Source organism: Scyliorhinus canicula, chromosome 14 (genome assembly GCF_902713615.1).
Source record: "Scyliorhinus canicula chromosome 14, sScyCan1.1, whole genome shotgun sequence".
Lineage (NCBI taxonomy): Eukaryota > Metazoa > Chordata > Chondrichthyes > Carcharhiniformes > Scyliorhinidae > Scyliorhinus > Scyliorhinus canicula.
In genome coordinates this window covers 41,377,266-41,402,862 of record NC_052159.1, presented here as the reverse complement: position 1 = coordinate 41,402,862, position 25,597 = coordinate 41,377,266, and the positions used below count along the sequence as shown (strand labels likewise).

At 46.5% G+C, this 25,597-nt stretch overlaps 1 protein-coding gene across 1 annotated transcript in view; it reads left to right on the top strand.

The window, feature by feature from the left end:
- Positions 1-25,597, top strand: part of kl (klotho) — a 97,694-nt gene that overhangs the window by 31,525 nt on the left and 40,572 nt on the right. Inside the window, exons 2-3 of the mRNA XM_038818570.1 lie at positions 13,699-14,215; positions 24,163-24,431. Coding sequence (XP_038674498.1) covers positions 13,699-14,215; positions 24,163-24,431 — 786 coding nt within the window. The remainder of the gene's footprint in view (positions 1-13,698; positions 14,216-24,162; positions 24,432-25,597) is intronic.

Here is a 25,597-nt window from a genome sequence, read left to right as displayed (position 1 = left end):
GTTGTTTTAACCTCTCACTCCAGAAGTCTTTCTGTTTTAACCTCTCTGTCCCAAAATCTCACTATCTAACCTCGGTAGTGAACAAACTATTGGAAACAATTCTCAGAGGCAGAGCGAACTGTCACTTAGAAAGGCATGAATTAATCAAGAATTGTCAGTATGGATTTCTTATGGGGAGACAGTGTTTGACTAACTTGATGAATTTCCGAGGTAACAAGGATGATTGATGAGCATAGTGCAGTTTATGTGGCCTACATGAATTTTGCAACGTTTTTGACAAGGTCCAGCATGGCACACTGGCTGCAAAAAAAAAGTCCCATGGGATCCAGGGGAATGTAACAATCTGGATACAAAATTGGCTCGGTGGCAGCAGCAAAGAGTAATTGTTGACATGTGATTGGTGAGCTGTTTCCAGTGGGTTCTTCAGGACTCAGTATTAGGTTCACTGCTTTTAATGAGTTAATTAATTAATGAGTTGAATATAAATGTAGGAAGAACGATCTACAGTTTGCAGATGACGCAAGAATTAGCTGCACCATAGGTAATGAGGAGGATTGCTGTAGACTGCTGGAAGCTAACAGCATACTGGTCAGACGGGCAGTAAAGTGACAAATAGAAATCAACCCAGAGAAATGTGAGGTGATACATTTGAGAAGGTCAAACCAGACAAAGGAAGACACAATAAATGGGAGGATACTGGGACGTGGCGAGGAAATGAGGGACCTTGGAGTGAATGTCCACAGATCTCTAAATATAGCAGGTGTTTCAAGAGATGGTATTATTTTTAATATTTTGGTGGCTTATTGGGTTATGCTGTGAATCAGGCTTGTGTGCCTGCGTGTGTGTGAACATAATTTGATTAAGCTGGGGATAAATTGTTTACAAGAATTAGGACATCAAAGGAAGGTAGGTGTTAAATGCATGCATTTGAAGTGAGGTTGGCAAATTAATTTTTTATAAGTAAATAAGCAGTGGGTGGAAATCTGTGTTAGTCGGTAAGTTAGGGTTTAGATTTTTAGCTGTTAAATATCAAAGGGGGGTAAAAATGTCTACAACTTGCAAAGATTTCTTAAATAAATAAGGCAAAGTTATTACATTTTATTTGACCTAAAAGTGGGGGTGATAGGGAAAACATTTATATCCTGGAAAAATTAAGTTTCAAAGAGGGGCTAAGGACAATGGAATCAAAGATGAGAGAAGAAAGTACTTAAAGAGAGATGTTGAGAGATATTTTTGGGAGTGGCCATGTAAGACCTCCTGGGCTGCCACTCTGTGTTGGGAAAAGAGCTGAAGCAGCCATTTCAAGCAAGCCAGAGAAGTTTCCGTTTTTCAGAAAACAGTTTTTTTAAAGTGTTTTGAATTTCAGCAGCAGAGTGGGGGTGAGGAGTGGGGATCAAGCTGTATGCCTCACTAAAGTGACAGTAGCTTTGCCTTGGTTGTAATATTACTGGATTTGTATCGTTAAACATTTATAAGTGGTTGTTGCCTAACGTGTATTTACTCGTAAGTTTGACTAAGTAGGAACTATTTTGGAAGTAATATTTTGTAAGACTAATTTTAACAGCGTAGATGTAATCTTGTGCATTTACATTTTCTTTTCTTTTGTTAATAAACCTTTGAATTTAATGTTTAAAATCCCATGGATGTCACTGGAATCTGTGGCTTCTGAACTCAGTAAATGTATCTTTTCATGGTAAGAATATTTTAATAAAAGAGTTATGATATGTAGGCCAAGTTTCCATTTGGGATTTGGTTTATGTGGCAATTACCAGCTGCCAGATCATAATGCAGGACAGGACATTAAGGTGCTCAAGAAGGCATTTGGAAAGCTTTATTAGCTGAGGCATTTAATATAAGAGCAGGGAGGTTAAGCTGGAACTATATAAAACTGTAGTTATGCCACAACTTGAGTACTATGTAGTTCTGGTCACCTCATTACAGAAAAAATGTAATTGCACCATAGAGGGTACAGAGAAGATTTGCAAGGATGTTGCCAGGGCAGGAAAGTTGCAGCTATGAGGAAAGATTGGATTGGGTGGGGTTTTTCTCCTTAGAGCAGAAGAGGCTGAGGAGAGATTTGATTGGTGTTCAAAATTGTTAGGGGCTTGGATAGAGTGGATGGCAAAGGCCTATTTACTTTAGTAGAGAGGACAGTGATGAGACAGAGATTTAAAGTGATCAGTAGAAGGATTAGAGGGGAGATGAGGAAATGTTTTTTCACCCAGAGGGGTCTGGATCTCATTGCCTGAAAGGATAGATTGTTTTGATTTAAAGCAATGCATTGACCAAAGGGACAGAGGCATCAGAACCTGAAACTCATTGGATGTGCTTGTATGTGCTGAACCTGCAGGACTCCAGACTAAATGCTGTAACGTGGGATGTGGTTGGTGGGTCATTTTTGCAGGCCGAGAAGACATGGTGGGCCAAGTGGCCTCCTTCTGTGCCATTAACTTTCTACCATCCCATTTTAGTGTATCTAAAAAGGCAACTTTATGAAATAGGGATTTTTTTTACCTTGTCATTTGCAAATAATGCAAACAAAAGTCAAAATAATCTTTACATGCATACCTTTCAAGAAGAAGAACATGATTTATTGTGTACAGTATATTTTAATTACAAGAGAGAGTCTAACCATCTCTCCTTGGCACAGTCATCATTGATTACCTCACCATCAGCGTCCTGGAGATTTACCATTAACCAGAAATCTACCTGGAGCAATCACAAGCTAGGAATTCTGTTCTCGGAACTCATCTCCTTCCTCTCCAAAGCTTGTCCTGATCTACAAGGTGCATGTCGGGAGTTTGATGGAATATTTTCCACTTGCTCCAACAACATTCAAGAGGTTTCACACTGTCCAGGACAAAGCAGGCCACTTGGTTGGGACCCTACCTTAAATAGTCACTAAATAGAGAGGAAGAGAAGCATTACCAGTAATGGACTGGCTATATTCCCAAAGGTATGAGTGTATATGTGCAGAGGCAATCTTACTGAGCTGGACCATGAAGGAAAGGAAATGGAGCAGGATATCATGGTCGACTATATCAACCATTGCACAGATATTGAGGAGGACATACAGAGATAAATCACCGCAGTCACAGAAGATGTGATCCATGATTTGATGGCTGGTTTCAGTCCTCTCAGAATTGTAATCCAGACTGTAGGGATTTGAAGAGTTGAGCATTGAGTTGGGAAGCATTGACATGTTTGACAGTCTCAGAGAGAAACTATAACTCAGAAATTTGGAAGTATTTAGGGAGCACAGAAAAGCTCAGGCGAGTCAAGATCTAGTCAGAGCCTTTTCCAGGAAGATATGAGAAGAGAGTGGCCATCCCATCTGTCAGGGTAGAGAAGATAAGACAATTCGATGGATGTTTGTATTAAAGGTTCTCCCTTTCAGTCAGAATATATGAAACACTACCTCCTGTCCTTCACAATTATCTTCTGTTCAGATGTTTCTTGAGTTTCATTTGCAATTTAAAAGTTCTGTAGCAACAGCATAGTGCTACTGGTGTTTAAATCAGGAAGAAAGATTCCCCCTTTGTTTATGCTTCCTGACACACACACATTCATAATTTTGCACACGAAAGAAGGCTCTCCAGCCATGTTTGGTCTTTTTTCTGATTCTACAGAAATAGATAAAGGGAGAAATATGCTCCCAATTGGCCCTCGGTGTTTTTAAGATTTTATTCATTAAAGAACTGGAAGAAAATGACAGATCATTTGGTTTTCTTTTCTTATTTTGAAATATACTTAAAGGAATTAGAGGGGGAACTCTCCATTGGTTGGAGTCATACCAAGAGAAAGCAGGCACTTGATTCCTCCCCCTTCCACAAACATTCAAACCCTCCACCACCGACAAACAGTGGTAGCCATGTGGCATCCACAGGATGCAATGCAGTAATTCACCCGGTTCCTTAGACAGCACCTACCAAACCCATGACCACTACCATCCAGAAGGACAAGAGCAGCAATCCTTGGGAACACCACACTTGGAGACTCTCCTTCAAGTCACTCACCACCCTGACCTGGCAATATATCGCCGTTCCTTCACTGTCGCTGGGGAAAAATCCTGGAACTCCTTCCCTAATAGCACTGTGGGTGTACCTGCACCTTGAGGACTGAAACGGTTCAAGGGTCCCACTCATCACCACCTTCTAAAGGGCAACTAGGCATGGGCAATAAATACTGCCCACATCCCATAAATTAATATGAAAAAAACCAAGAATAATGGGGAAATCTTGAAGAGATTACACCATCATCCTATACTTAGACATGGCGGATCGGGTGGTCCACATCTGCCGCTGCCAGCCTATGATATGCCATCAATAAGAAGAATGAGTGGTCCCACAAGTGGAAAAGACCGCTTGATATATAAACAAGAGGTTGGTCTTCCAAGCCTTATACCTAATTTTCCTCGGCATTTGGTCATGGGGTGAATGTTTTCACATGTGGAAGGGTATCCTATGAAACCTGGGGCAGGATTTTATGGATGGTATGGTTTCCACCCACCATCGGAAGACTCAGTGGCCAATGCGCTGCTGCTGACACTAGCTTCCCCGCAGCCATTTAACATTCCAAGAAGCATTAATTGGCTGGAGGCTGGTCTTCCACTCCACATTTTGGACGAAGAAATTCCTCAGAGAGCTGCTGGGAAATCAGATTGATTGGCAGCACCAATGGACAGGGCTGAGCTGCCCTCAGAGTCAAAGTCCGGGAAGTCCAGGACCAGGTGAGTGTGGGGGTTTCAGGGCGGGGAGGATAGGTGAGGCCCCAGGGTTGGTGGGTGGGGGTGTTGATGGAAAGGCCTGGTGACGATGGAGCACCTGCAGGGGCCAGACCTTGTGGTGGGGCATCTGATGTTGCAAGGAGGCTATTCATGGAGGTTCCCCTCCCCTTTCCCTCCAAGGTTTGAGAAGGCCACCTTCTTTCCTGCACCTGAACTTCTCCTGCTCATCTGAAAATTGAGGCTGAACAGGAAATGTCCCTTAATTGGTCACTAATTGATCAATTAAGGGTCTCAACTTAATTGGGACAAGAGTGAGCCAGACAGCCTAGGTCTTGCCTGTCGCACCACAAAATAGCAGAGGGTGGGCAGGTGCCTGGTGGGAAGGCCATCTGAGGAATTTTCAGGGGAACATTAAATACTGTTCTTGGAATTGAGACTCCACAGTGGTCATAGGTAGACTGGATAGTGAGGTTCTGAGAGCAGCTGGCAGATCAAATAACATAAAATCCCTGGACGTTTAGGCTGCATTTCAACCAATTGTCCCTTTGGTTCTTTGAGTTTAGCTTCAGGTGGTTGCCCTCTAACAGCAGGCAGAGGCCCAATGCCAATGGTTAGCAGTTCATTGTAAGGTTGTAAGGGCTATGCCAGAAACATGCCCAGTCCATGCAAAATATAAAAGAAAAATACTATGGATTGTGGATGTCTGAAATAAAATTAGAAAATGCTGGAAAAATCTCAGCAGGTCTGGCAGCATCTGTGGAGCGAGAAACAGCGTTAACGTTTTGGGTCTGTGTGACTCTTCCTCGCAACGTTTAACAATAAAGTCAGGGATGAACCTGAGAGAACGGAGTGCAGCAAGTCCAGAAGGAAGCGGGTTCGAGTGGATGAGGGGAGCAGAGAAATGAAGACAGCCTATGTCATCCCAACAGTACTCAATGAAAAGATCAAGAGCAGGTAAGAGGCCAGAGGGAGGGTCCAGGTAGAGGGAGAATACTGGAGGTGGATGAAAGGATCCGTGGAATGGGGGGGAAGATTTGTGTCCAGAATAGTGACTTTGGAGGCAAAGGTGATGGAAGACGGTTTTAACACCTTGCTGAAACCAAAATTAATTGAGGTGGGGGCATTAGGAAATAAAACTGAATCATTTGCCGAGCACAGAATGTTTAGTGTTCGAGGAAGGAAGGTCAGAGGGTATAGTGAATACAGAGCAAGAGGTGGAATTAAAAGAAGAAATGGGGTCAGAGGGATGGGAAGGGGAGGGGCAAAAGTACCAGTAAGTTGTTGGAGCTTGCATATCTTCAGACATGAAATAAAGAGACATTTTCTTGTGAAGAAGTTGGATGAGTCATACAATCTCTACAGTGCAGAAGGAGGCTACACGGCCCATCACGTTTGCACCTCTGAAAGAGCATGCTATCTAGGCCCCCACCTTATCCACCGGACACTAAGAGGCAATTTTATCATGGCCAATCCACCTAACCTGCACATCTTTGGACTATAGGAGGAAACCGGGGCATTCGGAGGAAACCCATGCAGATTAGGGAAGAAAGTGCAAACTCCACACACACAGTTACCTAATTGAACCTGGGTCCCTGGCACTGTGAGGCAGCAGTGCTAACCCCTGCACCACCATGCCACTCTTAGTGATGAAGAATAAAATGAAGCTGAGGACATGGACAGCTTTCAGATAGGGTAAATCAGTGCCGCTGGAGAGAGAGGTCAAGTGTGTACACATGGCAGCGCATGGCACTGTGTGGATCTCCGAATGTGGTGAGAACAGCAGTCCGAGGAATGTTGAGTGTCTTGGAGATACCTGTAACCTTGGGTGCATTTGCAAGAAGGATGGAACTTCAGGTGTGATCCACATGGGGTAGTTGGAGCCAAAGGCAGTAACTGAGGACAGAGACAAACACCAGGAAATGGAATGCAATGAAGGTGAACAAGGTGAGAAAAATGGGAATCCTGTCGCAGAGAAGAACAGAACTTCTTCAAGCTAGGCATTCCCGGAAGAAGGGTGGCAGTGAATTAAACACCAAAGTAAAAGCAAACTACTGCAAATGGTGCTGATCTGATAGAAAAACAAAAGGTGCTGGAAAAACTCAGCAGGTCAGGCAGCATATGTGGAGAGAGAAACAGGGGTTGGGGTTTTCCAGCCCACCCATGGCATATTTGCAGGGGGCGGTGACATGCCATTGGCCACCGGCAGGATCTTCTGGTTCCCCCAAAGTCAATGGCCATTTCACGTTGCTCACCGGCCGTCTCACTGGGTAACCCAACCCAGGGAGAAAGGCCAAAAAATCCTGGCCAGAGTTAACATTTTGAGTCGAAGTGTTACAGGGCAGCACGGTAGCACAAGTGGCTAGCACTGTGGCTTCACAGCGCCAGGGTCCCAGGTTTGATTCCCCACTGGGTCACGGTCTGTGCGGGGTCTGCACGTTCTCCCCGTGTCTGCATGGGTTTCCTCCGGGTGCTCCGTTTTCCTCCCACAGTCCAAAGACGTGCAGATTACGTGGATCGGCCAGGCTAAATTGCCCTTAGTGTCCAAAAATGTTAGGAGGGGTTATTGGGTTACGGGGATAGGGTGAAGTGAGGGCTTAAGTGGGTCGGTGCAGACTCGATGGGCCGAATGGCCTCCTTCTGCACTGTATGTTCTATGTTCCAGAAACTTTGGAACATACAAAATATAATTGATTTGGAAATCCAAGGAAATCAGGTTTCAGTATTGAAATGTAACTAAAAGGCATAAGCAGTAAAAATTAATGACGAACTGTCCCCAGTTGGAATAATAGTAAAGTCTGTCATTATTACACAATAGAATATGTATTAATCCAAATATTAGGTAGGGCAGGGAAAAGGGGTGTTTTTGAACAATGAGGTCATTGGTAGGAAGCCTTGTCTATTACTACCGACATCCTAGTAAAGACCTGTTTATTCTGGAAGAAGCCAGCTGTAAAATGTTTTAAATAATTATATTCAATTTGTTTTTGCTAATGAATGAATGAGTGAGTCAATAATAATCTTCATTGTAATGGCCAAGCTAGAACTTCCCATCTACAAGAGGAAATGATGCAACAAGTTAAATATAAATAATATTCCTGCAATATAATGAGATACAGAACTTTAATGCTTTGCCCAATAGATGTAGAGCTGACACTACACAGGAAATTTGGCTTCAGCCACGTAATGCTATGTAAACACCTTTATTGCGCATTGAAGCTACATAGCACTTACAATAAAGACGGCGTACCCATTGACGATCGTGATAGAACAATGTTGCATAAAATCCATGTACCTTAACACCGATTAATTGGTTAAGTTTTTTAATGATGTTATCGTCTGAGTCAGGAGATTGTAGGCAGGTGGTCAGTGATTCTCAAAGTACCAGTAACCACATTACAACCAATATGTTTTCCACAGCATGAACTATTGATTTTTTTCTTTTTTTTGTTCTTTTAAAAAAAATTTAGAGTGCCCAATTATTTTTTTCCAATTACGGGGCAATTTAGTGTGGTCAATCCACCTACCTGCACATCTTTGGGTTGAGACCCATGCAGACACGGAGAGAATGTGAAAACTCCACGCGGTCAGTGACCCGGGGCCGGGATCAAACCCGGGTCCTTGGCACTGTGAGGAAGCAGAGCTAACCACTGCACCACCGTGCCGCCCAGCATGAACTATTTCAATTGGTTTAATTTGGGGTTTTATTGAACTAATTAAAAAAGTAACACTGTCAAAAGCCATTTGGAATTGTGTATCTGATTGTGTTGAGGTAAACTCATATCTTTATTTATGTGAATAATTACACAACCTTTGCCTTAAAGACACCAGCACATTAATTGTACCTGTTTATCCTTCCAAATGTATCCAAGGTGAAAATAACTGAAAGCAACCATTTGAACCTGTAGAGAAGGTAGATTGAAAAAAAGTGCAAACATTAACGAAGATGATATTAAGCGTAAGGCTGTGGAAATGTCATCATTAGATCTAGGAATTAACAAGAAGCTGTCTGAAGGATAGGAAGACTTGTGAAAAGGCTGAATGCTGAATGAAGTGCCTCAGGGATCTTCATTGGGACCACTACTGCTTCCAATTTACATGAACTATACGAGCAGCATGCTCTCAGAGCATGTGGGATCCGTGTGCCTGGGCCAGTTCCAATGTGTGCGATCCGTGTGCCTGGGCTTGATCCAGCATGTGGGATCCGCGTGGCCGGGCAGTGTTCCAATGTGTGGGATGCACATGCCCGGGCAGCGTTCCAGCATGTGGGATCCGAGTGCCCGGGCAGTGTTCCAGCATGTGGGATCCGCGTGCCCGGGCAGTGTTCCAGCGTGTTTGTTGCATGTGCTCAGGCATTTTTCCAGTGTATGATATCCATGTGGCCAGGCAGCGTTCCAGTGTGTGGAATGCACATGCCCGGGAAATGTTCCAGTGAGTGGAATGCACATGCCCGGGCAGTGTTCCAGCGTGTGGGATCCGCGTGGCTGGGCAGTGTTCCAAAGTGTGGGATCCGCATGGCTGGGCAGTGTTCCAGCATGTGGGATCCACGTGGCTGGGCAGTGTTCCAAAGTGTGGGATCCACGTGGCTGGGCAGTGTTCCAAAGTGTGGGATCCACGTGGCTGGGCAGTGTTCCAAAGTGTGGGATCCGCATGGCTGGGCAGTGTTCCAAAGTGTGGCATCCGCATGGCTGGGCAGTGTTCCAGCGTGTGGGATCCGCGTGGCTGGGCAGTGTTCCAAAGTGTGGGATCCGCGTGGCTGGGCAGTGTTCCAGCGTGTGGGATCCGCGTGGCTGGGCAGTGTTCCAGCGTGTGGGATCCGCATGGCTGGGCAGTGTTCCAGCGTGTGGGATCCGCATGGCTGGGCAGTGTTCCAGCGTGTGGGATCCGCATGGCTGGGCAGTGTTCCAGCGTGTGGGATCCGCATGGCTGGGCAGTGTTCCAAAGTGTGGGATCCGCGTGGCTGGGCAGTGTTCCAAAGTGTGGGATCCGCGTGGCTGGGCAGTGTTCCAGCGTGTGGGATCCGCATGGCTGGGCAGTGTTCCAAAGTGTGGGATCCGCGTGGCTGGGCAGTGTTCCAGCGTGTGGGATCCGCATGGCTGGGCAGTGTTCCAAAGTGTGGGATCCGCATGGCTGGGCAGTGTTCCAAAGTGTGGGATCCGCGTGGCTGGGCAGTGTTCCAAAGTGTGGGATCCGCGTGGCTGGGCAGTGTTCCAAAGTGTGGGATCCGCGTGGCTGGGCAGTGTTCCAAAGTGTGGGATCCGCGTGGCTGGGCAGTGTTCCAGCGTGTGGGATCCGCGTGGCTGGGCAGTGTTCCAAAGTGTGGGATCCGCGTGGCTGGGCAGTGTTCCAGCGTGTGGGATCCGCGTGGCTGGGCAGTGTTCCAAAGTGTGGGATCCGTGTGGCTGGGCAGTGTTCCAAAGTGTGGGATCCGCATGGCTGGGCAGTGTTCCAAAGTGTGGGATCCACGTGGCTGGGCAGTGTTCCAAAGTGTGGGATCCGCATGGCTGGGCAGTGTTCCAAAGTGTGGGATCCGCGTGGCTGGGCAGTGTTCCAAAGTGTGGGATCCGCGTGGCTGGGCAGTGTTCCAAAGTGTGGGATCCGCGTGGCTGGGCAGTGTTCCAAAGTGTGGGATCTGCGTGGCTGGGCAGTGTTCCAAAGTGTTGGATCCGCGTGGCTGGGCAGTATTCCAAAGTGTGGGATCCGCGTGGCTGGGCAGTGTTCCAAAGTGTGGGATCCGCGTGGCTGGGCAGTGTTCCAAAGTGTGGGATCCGCATGGCTGGGCAGTATTCCAAAGTGTGGGATCCGCTTGGCTGGGCAGTGTTCCAAAGTGTGGGATCCGCGTGGCTGGGCAGTGTACCAGTGCGTGGGATCTGTGTGCCTGGGCCTGTTCCAGCATGTGGGATCCGCGTGCCCGAGCAGTGTTCCAGCGTGTGGGAGACACGTTCCCGGGCAGTGTTCCAGCATGTCGGGTGCACGTGGCCCGGCAGTGATCCAGCATGAGGGGTCCGTGTGCCCAGGCAGTGTTCCAGCATTTGGGATCGGTGTGCAAGGACAGTGTTCCAGCGTTTGGGATCGGTGTGCCAGGACAGTGTTCCAGCGTTTGGGATCGGTGTGCCCGGGCAGTGTTCCAGTGTTTGGGATCGGTATGCCCGGGCAGTGTTCCAGCGTTTGGGATCGGTGTGCCAGGACAGTGTTCCAGCGTTTGGGATCGGTGTGCCCGGGCAGTGTTCCAGCATTTGGGATCGGTGTGCAAGGACAGTGTTCCAGTGTTTGGGATCGGTGTGCCCGAGCAGTGTTCCAGTGTTTGGGATCGGTATGCCCGGGCAGTGTTCCAGCGTTTGGGATCGGTGTGCCAGGACAGTGTTCCAGCGTTTGGGATCGGTGTGCCAGGACAGTATTCCAGCGTTTGGGATCAGGGTGCCCGGGCAGTGTTCCAGTGTTTTGGATCGGTATGCCCGGGCAGTGTTCCAGTGTTTTGGATCGGTGTGCCCGGGCAGTGTTCCAGCATTTGGGATCGGTGTGCAAGGACAGTGTTCCAGCGTTTGGGATCGGTGTGCCCGAGCAGTGTTCCAGTGTTTTGGATCGGTATGCCCGGGCAGTGTTCCAGTGTTTTGGATCGGTGTGCCCGGGCAGTGTTCCAGCATTAGGGATCGGTGTGCAAGGACAGTGTTCCAGCGTTTGGGATCGGTGTGCCCGGGCAGTGTTCCAGTGTTTGGGATCGGTGTGCAAGGACAGTGTTCCAGCGTTTGGGATCGGTGTGCCCGGGCAGTGTTCCAGTGTTTGGGATCGGTATGCCCGGGCAGTGTTCCAGCGTTTGGGATCGGTGTGCCAGGACAGTGTTCCAGCGTTTGGGATCAGGGTGCCCGGGCAGTGTTCCAGTGTTTTGGATCGGTGTGCCCGGGCAGTGTTCCAGTGTGTTGGATGCACGTGCCCCCTACCAGAGATCCCCATAAAAGAGACTCCCCCTCTACAGAAAACACTTTACTGCTTTTGATGTAGTCAAGAGCTGACAATCATAGCGAGAACATTGTGGGTAGTTTCACAGCAGGGTACTTGAGGTCCATTCAAGCGGCAGGGCTGTGTGGAAGCTGTCAATCAAAAACTGGTACAAGCAATTTCTCATTAATGTGAATGACAGCCATGCGGCACGCAACACAGTGGTTAGCACTGCTGCCTCATATTAGGATGTTACCTGAAGGCCCTCCCCCAATGCTCTGCCCCCGATGGGCCGAGTTCACGACGGCGTTGGACATGTGTGATCTTAGTTTTTGTGAACCTGCGTGGCAGCTGCGGGCTGTGTCCAACGCCGCCACAGACGGGGGGGGGGGGAGCTGTGCTGCTGGCTGGGGGGGGGTGGGGTTTCGGCGAGGCCTGTGGGGACTGGTGGGGGGTTGGCGAGGGGTGTCCTGGGGGGCACTGTCTGGCAGGTCGGGTCCACGCACGGCCGGTGGCACGTGGCGGTGCGCATGTGCGGCCACCGACCCGGCAATTTTCCGTCTGTTTATTTTGTGAAGGCCGTTTGCTCTATGTGGCGCGCTGCTAGCCCCTCACTGGTTGGAGGGTTGGTGCTGGGGCCTCGTTGATCTTTTCATCATAAAACTAGACACTTCCTCCGGACATAGCCTCAAAATCGGTGAATCCAGCCTGTGATGTCTACACTCCTTACAAAGATGTCCAGTCCAGTGAAATGCCTTGTTTTAGGAGTTAAAATTAAATTAGTTTAAAACAATTCAGTGAACACATTGTCATGGAAATGAATGGAGCTTAAGAAGGTTCTTTGGTTTCAATTTATTACAGTGTTCATCAGCAGAGGAAGAGAATAAATTAAAAGGGTGCCGCTGTTACCAGGCTCTTGGCAGTTAAGGATGACGAAGCTCTGGGAGCCATGGTGCAGCATTTGACTGCAATTCAGACCTTGTGTGGTTTGTAGCTCACAGATAAGTCCTTGGGAGCTGAGAAGGTGGCAGAAAGTCATTGATTCTGTGCCAGGCGGTTAGGGCTCGGAGAATTCCTGGGAATCATTTCTAGTTCAGTGTAGCTGGGAGTCTGGAAAAACCTGGGGCAGAAACTAATGGTTTGAAAAAGAGTAGGAATTGTGTAGGTTATGAGAGGTGGGAGTGCAACTTTGTAAATGCCATGAAGCACAGTCTCAGGAGGAGAAATTGAACCATCAGGTGGCGAGCAGTCATTGAGACAGCCGGGTCTGGACTGCTTCAGGGAATTCAGGGGCTAGGTCCTTGAAAGTGAAGAATTGATATATCTCATAAGGGACACAGAGTTTTAACAAGATTCTGTGACTCACAGTGGTCACTGACATCTGGGTGGCATGCTGAGAAATCCATGGGAGCTGTCTTGGTCACATCTGCTATTTAATGTGCAGTATGATATGTTCAACAACAGTTTGCCTGTTAATTTATATTTACTACGTGTTAATTCTGAATGTTTAGAGTAAATAGTTTTTATTTTCTGTCTTTGTATAGTAAAGTTTATATTGTTTGTTGAAAATGGAGATTCTTGTGGTTTTGATCTCCTAGTGTGTCAAACTTTGTCTATTTCAAACAAAAAATTACTGGTCCTTAGCTGGATAGTAACACAACAGACTGTGGCACAGTGTAGCTGAACCTGTATTTGCACACCGCTAATTGGTGACATAGTTAGCATTTTATGTCATCCACGAGAAACACTGAACACAGTGCTGGATCTGAACACGGAAGAAAGATCTGAGCCAGCTCCTGATTCTCACTTCTTCAGCATATGGGATTAATTGGTTTCCCTCTATTCCACATCTGGGAAGATCTGGAATATCCCGATAAAACAGGAATAAACACAAATACAAAAAAATGCAACCAATGGAATTATTAAGATTTTAGCATTAAAGCTGTGTGCTGTGTAGCAAATTGAATGTTTCCTTTACCGTGATTATGCTGAAGTTATTATGACATAATTAACCTTGTGTTTAATATGTTGATTACCAGGCACACTCCAAGACTTGGCATATCTACAATGACCGTTTCCGCGATTCACAGCAAGGTCAAGTATCAATTGCTTTGGCTTCACATTGGGTTGGGCCAAAGAATGGTGACATTAATCCTGAAGCTGTGCAACTTTGCCAGTGCTCCATGAACTCTGTGTTAGGTTGGTTTGCTAAACCGATATTCCTAGATGGCGACTACCCAACATGCATGAAGGACAACCTCAAATCCCTGCTCCCGGTTTTTAGCGATGGGGAGAAATCGGAAATAAAGAGAACGGCTGACTTTTTTGCACTTTCATTTGGGCCACTGAGTTTTCGACTTTTGGATGCAAATCTGTTATTTAACCAATCCAAAAAATACTTTCTGAGGCAGCTTCTCTATTGGATTCACACCGAATACAACAACTCAAAAATATTGATTGCAGAAAATGGCTGGGATTACAGCAGAAGCAATACGAAGACTGAGGATGTTTATAATATGTATTATTTAAAGGGCTTTCTCATGGATGTGTTGAAAGGTAATATTTCTTCCCCGTTTTGTGATATTTTATATAGAATCTTTCACAACCTCAGAATGTCCCAAAGTACTCTGCAGCCAAATAAAGTAAGTTTGAAGTGTCGCCCCTGCTGTAATGTAAGAAATATGGCAGCCAGTCAACAATGACGTATTTGAAATGTTGTCTGAGTGATGAATATTGGCCAGGACACCAGAGAAAACTGTTCTCTTCTTCATCAGATCGCCCTGTGCGATCTCTTTCCATCCATGAAGTAAGATTCTTTTAACTGTTAAATATCTGTTTGATGTTTCATCCAACAGGATGATAAAGATAAGAAAAAGATAGATAGTTTTTTGAAGAATAAAGGGATGAAGGGTTATGGTGCTCGGACCGGAAAGTGGAGCTGAGTCCACAAAAGATCAGCCGTGATCTCATTGAATGGCGGAGCAGGCTCGAGGGACCATATGGCCTACTCCTGCTCCTAGTTCTTATGTTCTTATGTAGGTATATGTGAAAGTGCGCCACACCTCACCTATCACCTGTAAAATTGTGGACAGGTCAGGGGTATTTTACAGGCCTTAAAACCCGACATCGGCAGCCCATAATAGTCTGCCTTTTGTCTCTGTGTTGTAATATTCGATGATTCTAGTTCTCTTTTCTCCCCCCTTTTTTTCGCTGATTTGATGGGGGATAATTTTCAGAGTTATGCCACAACCACAATCAATTATCATTGGCCATAGCAGGCACCTGGTGTTGAACACCCCATTTCTGGTTATAACAAGAGAAAGGACTGAAAAAAAAAACATTTATTCTTTCACAAAGAAAATCTTACAACAGCTCATGCAAGAATTTTGATCACTAAGCGCACTGACTCTGACCTGGAATGTAATCTATGCTCAAGGCCTGCAATGGGACTCAAACCCAGCAACTCATGACTGAACTGCTACCACCTAAGCCATGGTTGACCCCTAAATGTTCCTAATCTTTTCATTCTTCGTATAGACTGATATCCAAATTGAAATGATTGGTTTCCATGATGTTATGTTAATTACAGTGATGCAAGTCCATAACAAGCTGTCCAATGGAGATTGGAAGGAGATGTGCAACTTGAGCCAAAGCATAGGAATGGCAGGCCAATTGATTGCATGCTGCTTAATGGGGGCTGGTTTATCTTAGCTGACTGGACAGCTGGTTTGTGATGCAGAGCGATGCTAACAACGTGACTTCAATAATAATAATAATCATCTTTTATTGTCTCAAGTATGAAGTGACTGTGAAAAGCCCCAAGTCGCCACATTCTGGCGCCTGTTCGGGTAAGCTGGTACGGGAATTGAACCCGCGCTGCTGGCCTTGTTCTGCATCACAAAGCAGCTGTCTATCCCAAATCCCCGTACCGGCTGAGGTTATTCATGAAGGCCCCACCTTCTCAACCTTGCCCCTCACCTGAGGTGTGGTGACGCTCAGGTTTAATCACCACCAGTCAGCTCTCCCCTTCAAAGGGGAAAGGGGACTATGGTGACTTTACTTACTTACTGCATATTACACCCCTTCCAGGTTACATTATAGGAGAGGTTGTTGTGCATTAACACAGTCAACCACATTTCCTGTAAACCTGACCCTGTGAAAGGATTCTGCAGTAAGGAACTTGAACCACCATTTGGAAAGAAAAAGATAGGTGAGTAACATCTTGGTGCTCCGTAGTCTAAAGAGATTGGAAATTTCTAACAAAGCTCGAAACAAACTCCTATTTATAGTGATGATTGGTTGATGTAGAATTGATAATGTTGATGTGGAATTATTGTTTATAACAAAGCCATCAAAATTTCAAACTTAGCTGCTTTGCTATTTCCTGTGAATTTATAACCAGTTATTTGTACTTCTATTTTGTTTATCCTTTCACATATTGTGAGCCGTTTTTGGCCCCGTATCTAAGGAAGGATGTTTTGGCCTTGGAGGGGGCCGTGGTTCACAAAAATAATCCCAGGAGTGAAGGGCTTGTCGTATGAGGAGCTATTATGAACTCTGGGTCTGTATAGGATGGAATTTAGAAGGATGAGGGGGGATCTTTTTTTTTTAAAAATAAATTTAGAGTACCCAATTAATTTTTTCCAATTAAGGGGCAATTTAGCATGTTCAATCCACCTAGCCTGCACATCTTTGGGTTGTGGGGGTGAAACCCACGCAAACACGGGGAGAATGTGCAAATTCCACACGGACAGTGACCCAGAGCCGGGATCGAACCTGGGACCTCAGCGCCGTGAGACTGCAGTGCTAACCCACTGAGCCACCGTCCTGCCCGGATGAGGGGGGATCTGATTGAAATGTACAGAATACTGAGAGGCCTGGATAGAGGGGACGTGGAGAGGATGTTTCCACTGATAGGAAAAACTAGAACCCAAGGGTGCTGCCTCAGACTAAAGGAACGATCCTTTAAAACTGAGATGAGGAGGAATATCTTCAGCCAGAGGGTGGTGAATCTGTGGAACTCTTTGCTGCAGAAGTCTGTGGAGGCCAAATCACTGAGTGTCTTTGAGACAGAGATAGATAGGTTCTTAGAGACAGATAGGTTCTTGATTAATAAGGGGATCAAGGTTACTGGGAGAAGACCAGAGAATGGGAATGAGAAACATATCAGCCATGATCGAATGACAGAGCAGACTTGATGGGCCAAATGGGCTAGAACATAGAACATTACAGCGCAGTACAAGCCCTTCGACCCTCGATGTTGCGCCGACCTGTGAAACCACTCTAAAGCCCATCTACACTATTCCCTTATCATCCATATGTTTATCCAATGACCATTTAAATGCCCTTAATGTTGGCGAGTCCACTACTGTTGCAGGCAGGGCATTCCATGCCCTTACTACTCTCTGAGTAAAGAACCTACTTCTGACATCTGTCCTATATCTATCTCCCCTCAATTTAAAGCTATGTGCCCTCATGCTAGCCATCACCATCTGAGGGAAATGGCTCTCACTGTCCACCCTATCTAATCCTCTGATCATCTTGCATGCCTCAATTAAGTCACCTCTTAACCTTCTCTCTAACGAAAACAGCCTTAAGTCCCTCAGCCTTTCCTCATAAGATCTTCTCTCCATACCAGGCAACATCCTGGTAAATCTCCTCTGCACCCTTTCCAATGCTTCCACATCCTTCCTATAATGTGGCGACCAGAACTGCACGAAATATTCCAAATGCGGCCACACCAGAGTTTTGTACAGTTGTACAAAACGCAATCCCTCTACCAATAAAAGCTAACACACCGTACGCCTTCTTAACAACCCTCTCAACCTGGATGGCAACTTTCAGGGATCTATGTACATGGACACCGAGATCTCTCTGCTCATCCACACTACCAAGAATCTTACCATTAGCCCAGTACTCTGACTTCCTGTTACTCCTTCCAAAATGAATCACCTCACACTTTTCTGCATTAAACTCTCAGCCCAGCTCTGCAGCTTATCTATGTCCCTCTATAACCTGCAACATCCTTCCGCACTGTTCACAACTCCACCGACTTTAGTGTCATCTGCAAATTTACTCACCCATCCTTCTACGTCCTCCTCCAGGTCATTTACAAAAATAACAAACAGCAGTGACCCCCAAAACAGATCCTTGTGGTACACTACTAGTAACTGAACTCCAGGCTGAACATTTCCCAACAACCACCACCCTCTGTCTTCTTACAGCGAGCCAATTTCTGATGCAAACTGCTAAATCACCCTGAATCCCGTGCCTCCGTATTTTCTGGAATAGCCTACCGTGGGGAACCTTATCGAACGCTATACTGAAATCCATATACACCACATCAACTGCTTTACCCTCGTCCACCTGTTTGGTCACCTTCTCAAAGAACCCAATAAGGTTTGTGAGGCACGACCTACCCTTCACAAAACCGTGTTGACTATCCCGAATCAAATTATTCCTTTCTGGAGGATTATAAATCCTATCTCTTATAAACATTTCCAAGACTTTGCCCACAACAGAAGGAAAGCTCACTGGTCTATAGTTACCGGGGTTGTCTCTATTCCCCTTCTTGAACAAGGGGACAACATTTGGTATCCTCCAGTCTTCTGGCACTATTCCTGTAGACAATGACATCATCAAGATCAAAGCCAAAGGCTCAGCAATCTCCTCCCTAGCTTCCCAGAGAATCCTAGGATAAATCTCATCCGGCCCAGGTGACTTATCTATTTTCACACTTTCCAGAATTGCTAACACCTCCTCCTTCTGAACCTCAAGCCCTTCTAGTCTAGTAGCCTGTATCTCAGTATCAGCTTTGACAAAGAGTCATCGGACTCGAAACGTTAGCTCTTTTCTCTCCCTACAGATGCTGCCAGACTTGCTGAGATTTTCCAGCATTTTCCCTTTCGTTTCAGATTCCAGCATCGGCTGTAATTTTCTTTTATCTCAGTATTCTCCTCGACAACATTGTCTTTTTCCTGCGTGAATACTGACAAAAAATATTCATTTAGCACCTCTCCTATCTCCTCGGGCTCCACGCACAACTTCCCACTACTGGGCCCTACTCTTACCCTAGTCATTTTTTTATTCCTGACATACATATAGAAATCTTTAGCGTTATCCTTGATCCTACCTGCCAAAGACTTCTCATGTCCCCTCCTGGCTCTTCTTAGCTCACTCTTTAGGTCCTTCCTAGCTAACTTGTAACTCTCGAGGGCCCTAACTGAATCTTCATGTCCCATCTTTACATAAGCCCTTCTTCCTCTTGACAAATGATTCAACTCCTTTAGTAAACCACGGTTCCCTCGCTCGACCACTTCCTCCCTGCCTGACAGGTACATACTTATCAAGGACACGCAGCAGCTGTTCCTTGAACGAGCTCCACATTTCAATTGTGCCCATCCCCTGCAGTTTCCTTCCCCATCCTATGCATCCTAAGTCTTGCCTCATCGCATCATAATTGTATTTCCCCCAGCTATAACTCTTACCCTGCGGTATATACCTATCCCTTTCCATCGCTAAAGTAAACGTAACTGAATTGTGGTCACTATCACCAAAGTGCTCACCTACCTCCAAATCTAGCACCTGTCCTGGTTCATTACCCAGTACCAAATCCAATGTGGCCTCGCCTCTTGTTGGCCTATCTACATACTGCATCAGGAAACCCTCCAGCACACATTGGACAAAAACGGACCCATCTAAAGTACTCGATCTATAGCGTTTCCAGTCAATATTTGGAAAGTTGAAGTCCCCCATAACAACTACCCTGTTACTTTCGCTCCTGTCCAGAATCATCTTTGCAGCATATTTAAAAGATCCATTAGGTTCAGTTAAACATGCATGCACGATTCTCCCAGTGCCTGGAAGCTAACCGTCTCGTCTGGGAGCCTCAACTGGGAGCCATTTAGTTCGGTCCACACAAACGTGGACCAGGTGTAGTGGCACCTGGGGGGGTCCCCAGGCCATTTGGAGACCCCTGGGGTAGGCGGGGATAGGGCACAGTGGCACTCTGGCACTCCCCCTGGCACAGGAGCACCTTGAGACCGCCAAGCTTGCATCCTGGCACTGATGACCCTGGCACTGTCATGGTGCCCAGGTAGCACTGCCACAGGAGCACTGCGGGGTCCCATGTGGCAGTGCCAGGATGGCACTGTCAAGAGTGAGGACCTGAGGAGGGCCATGAAAGAGGAATGAGGGATAGTATGATGGGTGGGGGGAATGAAGGCCGATATGAAGAGGCCTCATAAAGGTTGGTAGGGGTGACGGGTTGGGGTCCTGAAAAGGTGGGGGTAAAAAGGGTGTGTGGGAAGGCCTTTAAAGGGGGGGGGGGGGGGGTCCTCAGCGACCCCATAGCGGCATGTCCTCACTTGGAAGGGTGTGGTGACAGCCAGATTAGATTTTTGATCCATCCATCTCTTGGTGTTGAATATTATGTGTGCGGGGGTTGACATTGTCCATGGATGGGATGGACCCTCAAGCTCACTTAGAGATCGGGACACCCTTTCAAGGTGGCGGCCCGGTCTCTGAGGAGTCAGTTTTGCTGGTGAGTTCAGCTTCCCATTGCTTAAAAGATTTCCAAATGTGCTGGACCGGGGAGGGCCCAAAAAAATGACTTTGTGTGGGTGAATTACGGTGTGGATCTCACCCAAAAGCCGGTCAGTCAGTGACTAGGAGTCACAGTTTCCTGAGAGCTAGGACTGAGATGAGTTGTTAGGGTTTGGAATACCTGGGAGAGTGATGGAGGTTGATTCCAGAGGACGTTGAAAATCAAAGCTGGATATATATTTGAAAGTGATGAATTTAGAGGGCTACGGAGATAGGGTTGGAGAATGGGACTTGCTAGGTAGCTTTTTCTGGAGACTGTGCCAAATAGGTTGGGCCAAATGGCCTCTTCCTGTGCTGTAAAATTCTATGATTCTATGAATCATCCTGCCAAACCCCCCCAAAATGACACTTTGGACGCCATTCTCCGGACAGAATTCTAAGTGTGGTACTAGCTTGCCGGCCCAGCGAGGCCAGAAATGCAATTCAACGTCAATTGGTCCACTTAACGAGGCCCCATGGACTTCAGGCTGCAAATGAAGGCTCGCCAGCCGGGATTGCGTTTGTCTTTCCCCGCTCACAAGGTCAAAAAGTTGCACACAGCCAACCCCATTCAGCTTAGGAACCTGGGGAGGCTCCTATATGTGGCCAAGGCCAGGAGGAACCTCCTGTTCCTCCAAGGGTCCGGAGGGTGAGCCACAGGGAAGCCAGTGATGCCTGGGATGAAGTGGCAGCGGCCGTAAGCTTGGGAAGCGTGACCAGGAGGACAGGCCTCCATTGCCGTAAGAAGGACAATGACCTATACCAGGCCGCATGCGTGAGTTGACCGCCCCCCCGAAACCTTCCCACCCCCACATGACCAGCATCCAAACCCTCCATTTGCCCCCGAACTCTGCGCTACTTCGGGATCCTGATTTCGCCTACGGGAGTGGGCTGGTTGCATCGCAAATGGTTTGGCACCTATCACGGTTCTTGTTTTTGGCCTCCATCACTATTCACCAGTCATTGCGCCCTTGCTCCAGCGAAACGAGGCCAGAGAATCACGCCCATTGAAATGTTTTGAGTGAATGCCACACATTGACTTCTAGTTGAAGAACCTGACTTTTTAAAAGCACTTAACTCAACTTATCAGCATTAACATTGTGACAACATGGCTTTGAATCCCAACCATAGCTGAAATTTGTAACCAATCAAATTTCTCTTCAGGGTTAGATTTTGCTTGTATTATCTAGGCCATACATTTTTGTGTGCATCAAATATTATTAACGGGATTCTCCCTTCTGGGGACTAAGTCCCCACGTTGGCGGGAAAATCGGTGCCAACCACTCCGGAGTGAATTCTCCACACTTTCGGGGTTGATGCCGGATGGGTGGGCGCCGCTCCAGCCGGTACCGAATGGACGGTGTGAGTTTTAGCATGCGCCAAAGGGCTGGCATGATCTCGCACATGAGATCTCGCAGACCGGCTGGCGTAATTTGGCACATGAGCGGGGGGTTCTCTTCTCCACGCCGGCCATGGCGGAACCCTATGGGGGCCAGCGCGGAAGGAAGAAGTGCCGCCCGGAACAGGCCTGCCTGTAGATTGGTGGGCCCCCATCGCGGGCCAGGCCACCGTGGGGGCCTCCCCCCAGGGTCGGATCACCCGACCGCCACCGCCGACTTACCTGCCAGGTCCTATAGTGTGGGACCATGCGTAACCCACGCTGGTGGTACTGGCCCATCGGGGCCCGGAGAATTGTTGGGGGGGGGGGGGGGGGGGGGGCGCTGCCAAAGGCCCCCGACCGGCGTGGCGTGAATCCCGCCCCCGCCCGAAAAATGGCACCAGAGAATACGGCAGCCGGCGTCGGGGCAGCGTGGCGGGATTCGCGCCACCCCCCCGGGGATTCTCCGACCCGGCGGGAGGTTTGGAGAACTATCTCTATATTTATGGTAGTTTTCTAGTTGATCCCAATGATAAGTGTTGCTGTGGCTCAATTGGTAGCACTTACGTCTCCAAGTTGAAAAGTTGTGTGATCAAGTCTCGCTCCGGTGCTGGAGCATAAAATCTGAAGTGACACTCTAGGGGAGGCTGCACGTTTGGAGGTACTGTCTTTTGGATGACATAATTAACTAAGGCCTTGCCTTCCCTCTTGGGTAGATGATAAATATCCCATACCACTATTTGGATTGGATTGGATTGGATTTGTTTATTGTCACGAGGTACAGGAAAAGTATTTTTCTGCATGCAGCTGAAACAGACTATTAAGGGCATGAAAAGAAACTACGTAATAGGGCAACACAAGGTACACAATGGCATTGGGTGAAGCATACAGGAGTGTAGTGTTAATCAGGTCAGTCCATAAGACGGCCACTTAGGAGTCTGGTAACAGTGGGGAAGAAGCTATTTTTGAATCTGTTTGTGCATATTCTCAGTCTTTTGTATCTTCTGCCCGTTGGAAGAAGTTGGAAGAGTGAGTAAGCCGGGTGGGAGGGATCTTTGATTATGCTGCCCGCTTTCCCCAGGCAGCGGGAGGTGTAGATGGAGTCAATGGATGGGAGGCACGTTCGTGTGATGGACTGGGTGGTGTTCACAACTGTCTGACGTTTCTTGTGGTTTTGGGCCAAGCAGTTGACATACTAGGCTGTGACGGAGCCAGATAGAATGCTTTCTATAGTGCATCTGTAAAGGTTGGTAAGTGTCTGTATGGACATGATGAATTTCCTTAGTTTCCTGAGGAAGTATAGGCACTGCTGTGCTTTCTTGCGGTGACGTCGACAAGGGTGTACCAGGGCAGATTTTTGGTGATGTTCACACCTAGGAATTTGAAGCTGTCAACCATCTCCATCTCGGCCCCGTTGATGCAGACAGGGGTGTGTACAGAACTTTGCTTTCTGAAGTCAATGACCAGCTTTTTAGTTTTGCTGGCACTGAGGGAGAGATTTTTGTTGTTACACCATTCCATCGGTTCTCTATCTCCCTCCTGTATTCTGGCTCGTCGTTGTTCAAGATCCGACCCACTATGATCATATCATGAGCAAACTTGTAGATGGAGTTGAAGCCAAATTTTGCCACATAGTTGTGTGTGTGAAGGGAGCATAGTAGGGGTTAAGTACGCAGCTTTGCGGGGCCCCGGTATTGAGGACTATTGTGGTGGAGGTGTTGTTGTTTATTCTTACTCATTGTGGTCTATGGGTCAGAAAGGTGAGGATTCAGTTGCAGAGGGAGAAGCCAAGTCCTTGGTTTTGGAGCTTTTCGACGAGCAGGGGAATTACCCTGTGGGGTCATACTATTGCAATTTGGCTGCTGCATTTCCTGAATTAATTTGGACCAATTTTACATTATAGTGAACGAAATTGGACTAAAAATCAAGTGAACTAATTTCCCTATTGATCAATGGTGGTTAGCACTGCTGCCTCATGGTGCCAAGGTCCCAGGTTCGATCCCGGCTCTGGGTCACTCTGCGTCCGTGTGGAGCTTACACGTTCTCCCCGTGTTTGCATGGGTTTCGCCCCCACAACCCAAAGATGTGCAGTGTAGGTGGATTGGCCTACTACGTTGCCCCTTAATTGGAAAAAATTAATTTGGTACTCTAAATTTATTTTTAAAAAAGAAAACAAAATGAAAAAAAATATGAATGAAGTGTGTATGTGGCAAAATAATTGATACCTTTACATTATAAGAGAAGAGTGTCCAATTGCTTCTATTTAATTCTGCAGTTTTATGCAAAATAAAGTAAATCTGTTAGCTATTTGATGGTTTTGGTGCATTCATAGACAGTGATTACACTTCAAAAGATACTTCATGGCGTTAAAGTGCTTTGGGACAACTTGGTAGTCATAAACAAGCTGCCTGATTTTGCAATGCAATTTGATGTCGCAGACCAATCGTGAAGATAAATGTTTCCTTGTAAAATATGCACATTTCACACATTATGTCAATATAACACTTCAACATTAACATTTTTGGCATTTGTACTTTCACAGCAATTAAGTATGATGGAGTTGATGTCATCGGATACACAGCATGGTCCCTGGTAGATGGCTTTGAATGGGATGTTGGTTATAGCACCCGGCGAGGATTGTTTTACATTGACTTTCAAAGCGAAGAGAAAGAAGTGATGCCAAAATCATCTGCTTTTTTCTATCGGCAAGTGATAGAGGACAATGGATTCCCACCTGTACCAGAAAATAAACCCATTACAGGATCCTTCCCCTCCAGTTTTGTATGGGGCATTTCTGAAGATGTTGTACAGGTATTTTTTTAAACTTGTTGAAAAATTAAAGCCATTATTTGGTAAACACAATATATGAGTTTGTCAACAAAACAATTAGCCGTGATTATAATATTTAAATCAGTCTCCCCCCCCCCCCCATGTATGATGAGTTTCCTTTGTTTACAATCCTTCCTTGAATTTTGACATTTTCCAGCAATTCTACACGACAGAAGTTACCATGCCATTGGATTCTCTGTATATGTTTCCATTTTTATGCATCACGTGCATAGTCCTAACTTCAAAAATCATTTTATAAGTTTAATGCGCGCATACACTGCTAACATTAAATGATTTAGGTTTGTTCAGACTTTTCACTGGTATAAAAAGACGTTTGACCATAACTTTCGATGGAGTGAAAATTGGGCTGGATTACCACTCCGCTCGAAAGGGGCTGGAAAGTAACTGGAAATTCAACTCGGGTGGGCAAGATCTATGCAGTGCAGCCCGTTTCCTGGGCTTATTTTCAGACTGGAGGCTGGTATATAATGGGGTTCCTAAGGGCCGGAATGAGGACCACAGCTTTTCCTGACCTATATGAATCATCTAGACTTGAATATGCAAAGCACAATTTGAAAATTTGCAGATGACACAGAACTTCGAAGTAATGTGAACCATGGGGAGAATAGTGATAGACTTCAAGAGGTCAAGGAGAGGCTAGTGGAACGGATGGCCACATGGTCGATAAAATTTAATGCAGAGAAACGTGAACTGAAATACTTTGGTAGGAAGAACAAGGACAATAATATAAGGTAAAGGATAATTCTAAAGAGGGTGTAAAAGCAAAAGGACCTGGAGGTCACAGGACAAGTTGAAAAAGCAGTCAATAAAACATGTAGGCTTTATAAATAGCAGCACAGAGTACAAAAGCAAGGAGGTTATGGCGCACCGATATGAAACATTGGTTCAGCCTCAACTGGAATATTGCTTCCAATTCTGGACACCATACTTTAGAAAGGAATTAAAACATAGAACAGTATAACACAGTACAGGCCCTTCGGCCCACGATGTTGTGCCAACCATTTATCCTAATCTAAGATCAACCTAACCGACACCCCTTCAATTTACTGCTGTCCATGTGCCTGTCCAAGAGTCGCTTAAATGTCCCTAATGGCTCTGACTCCACCACCTCTGCTGGCAGTGCATCC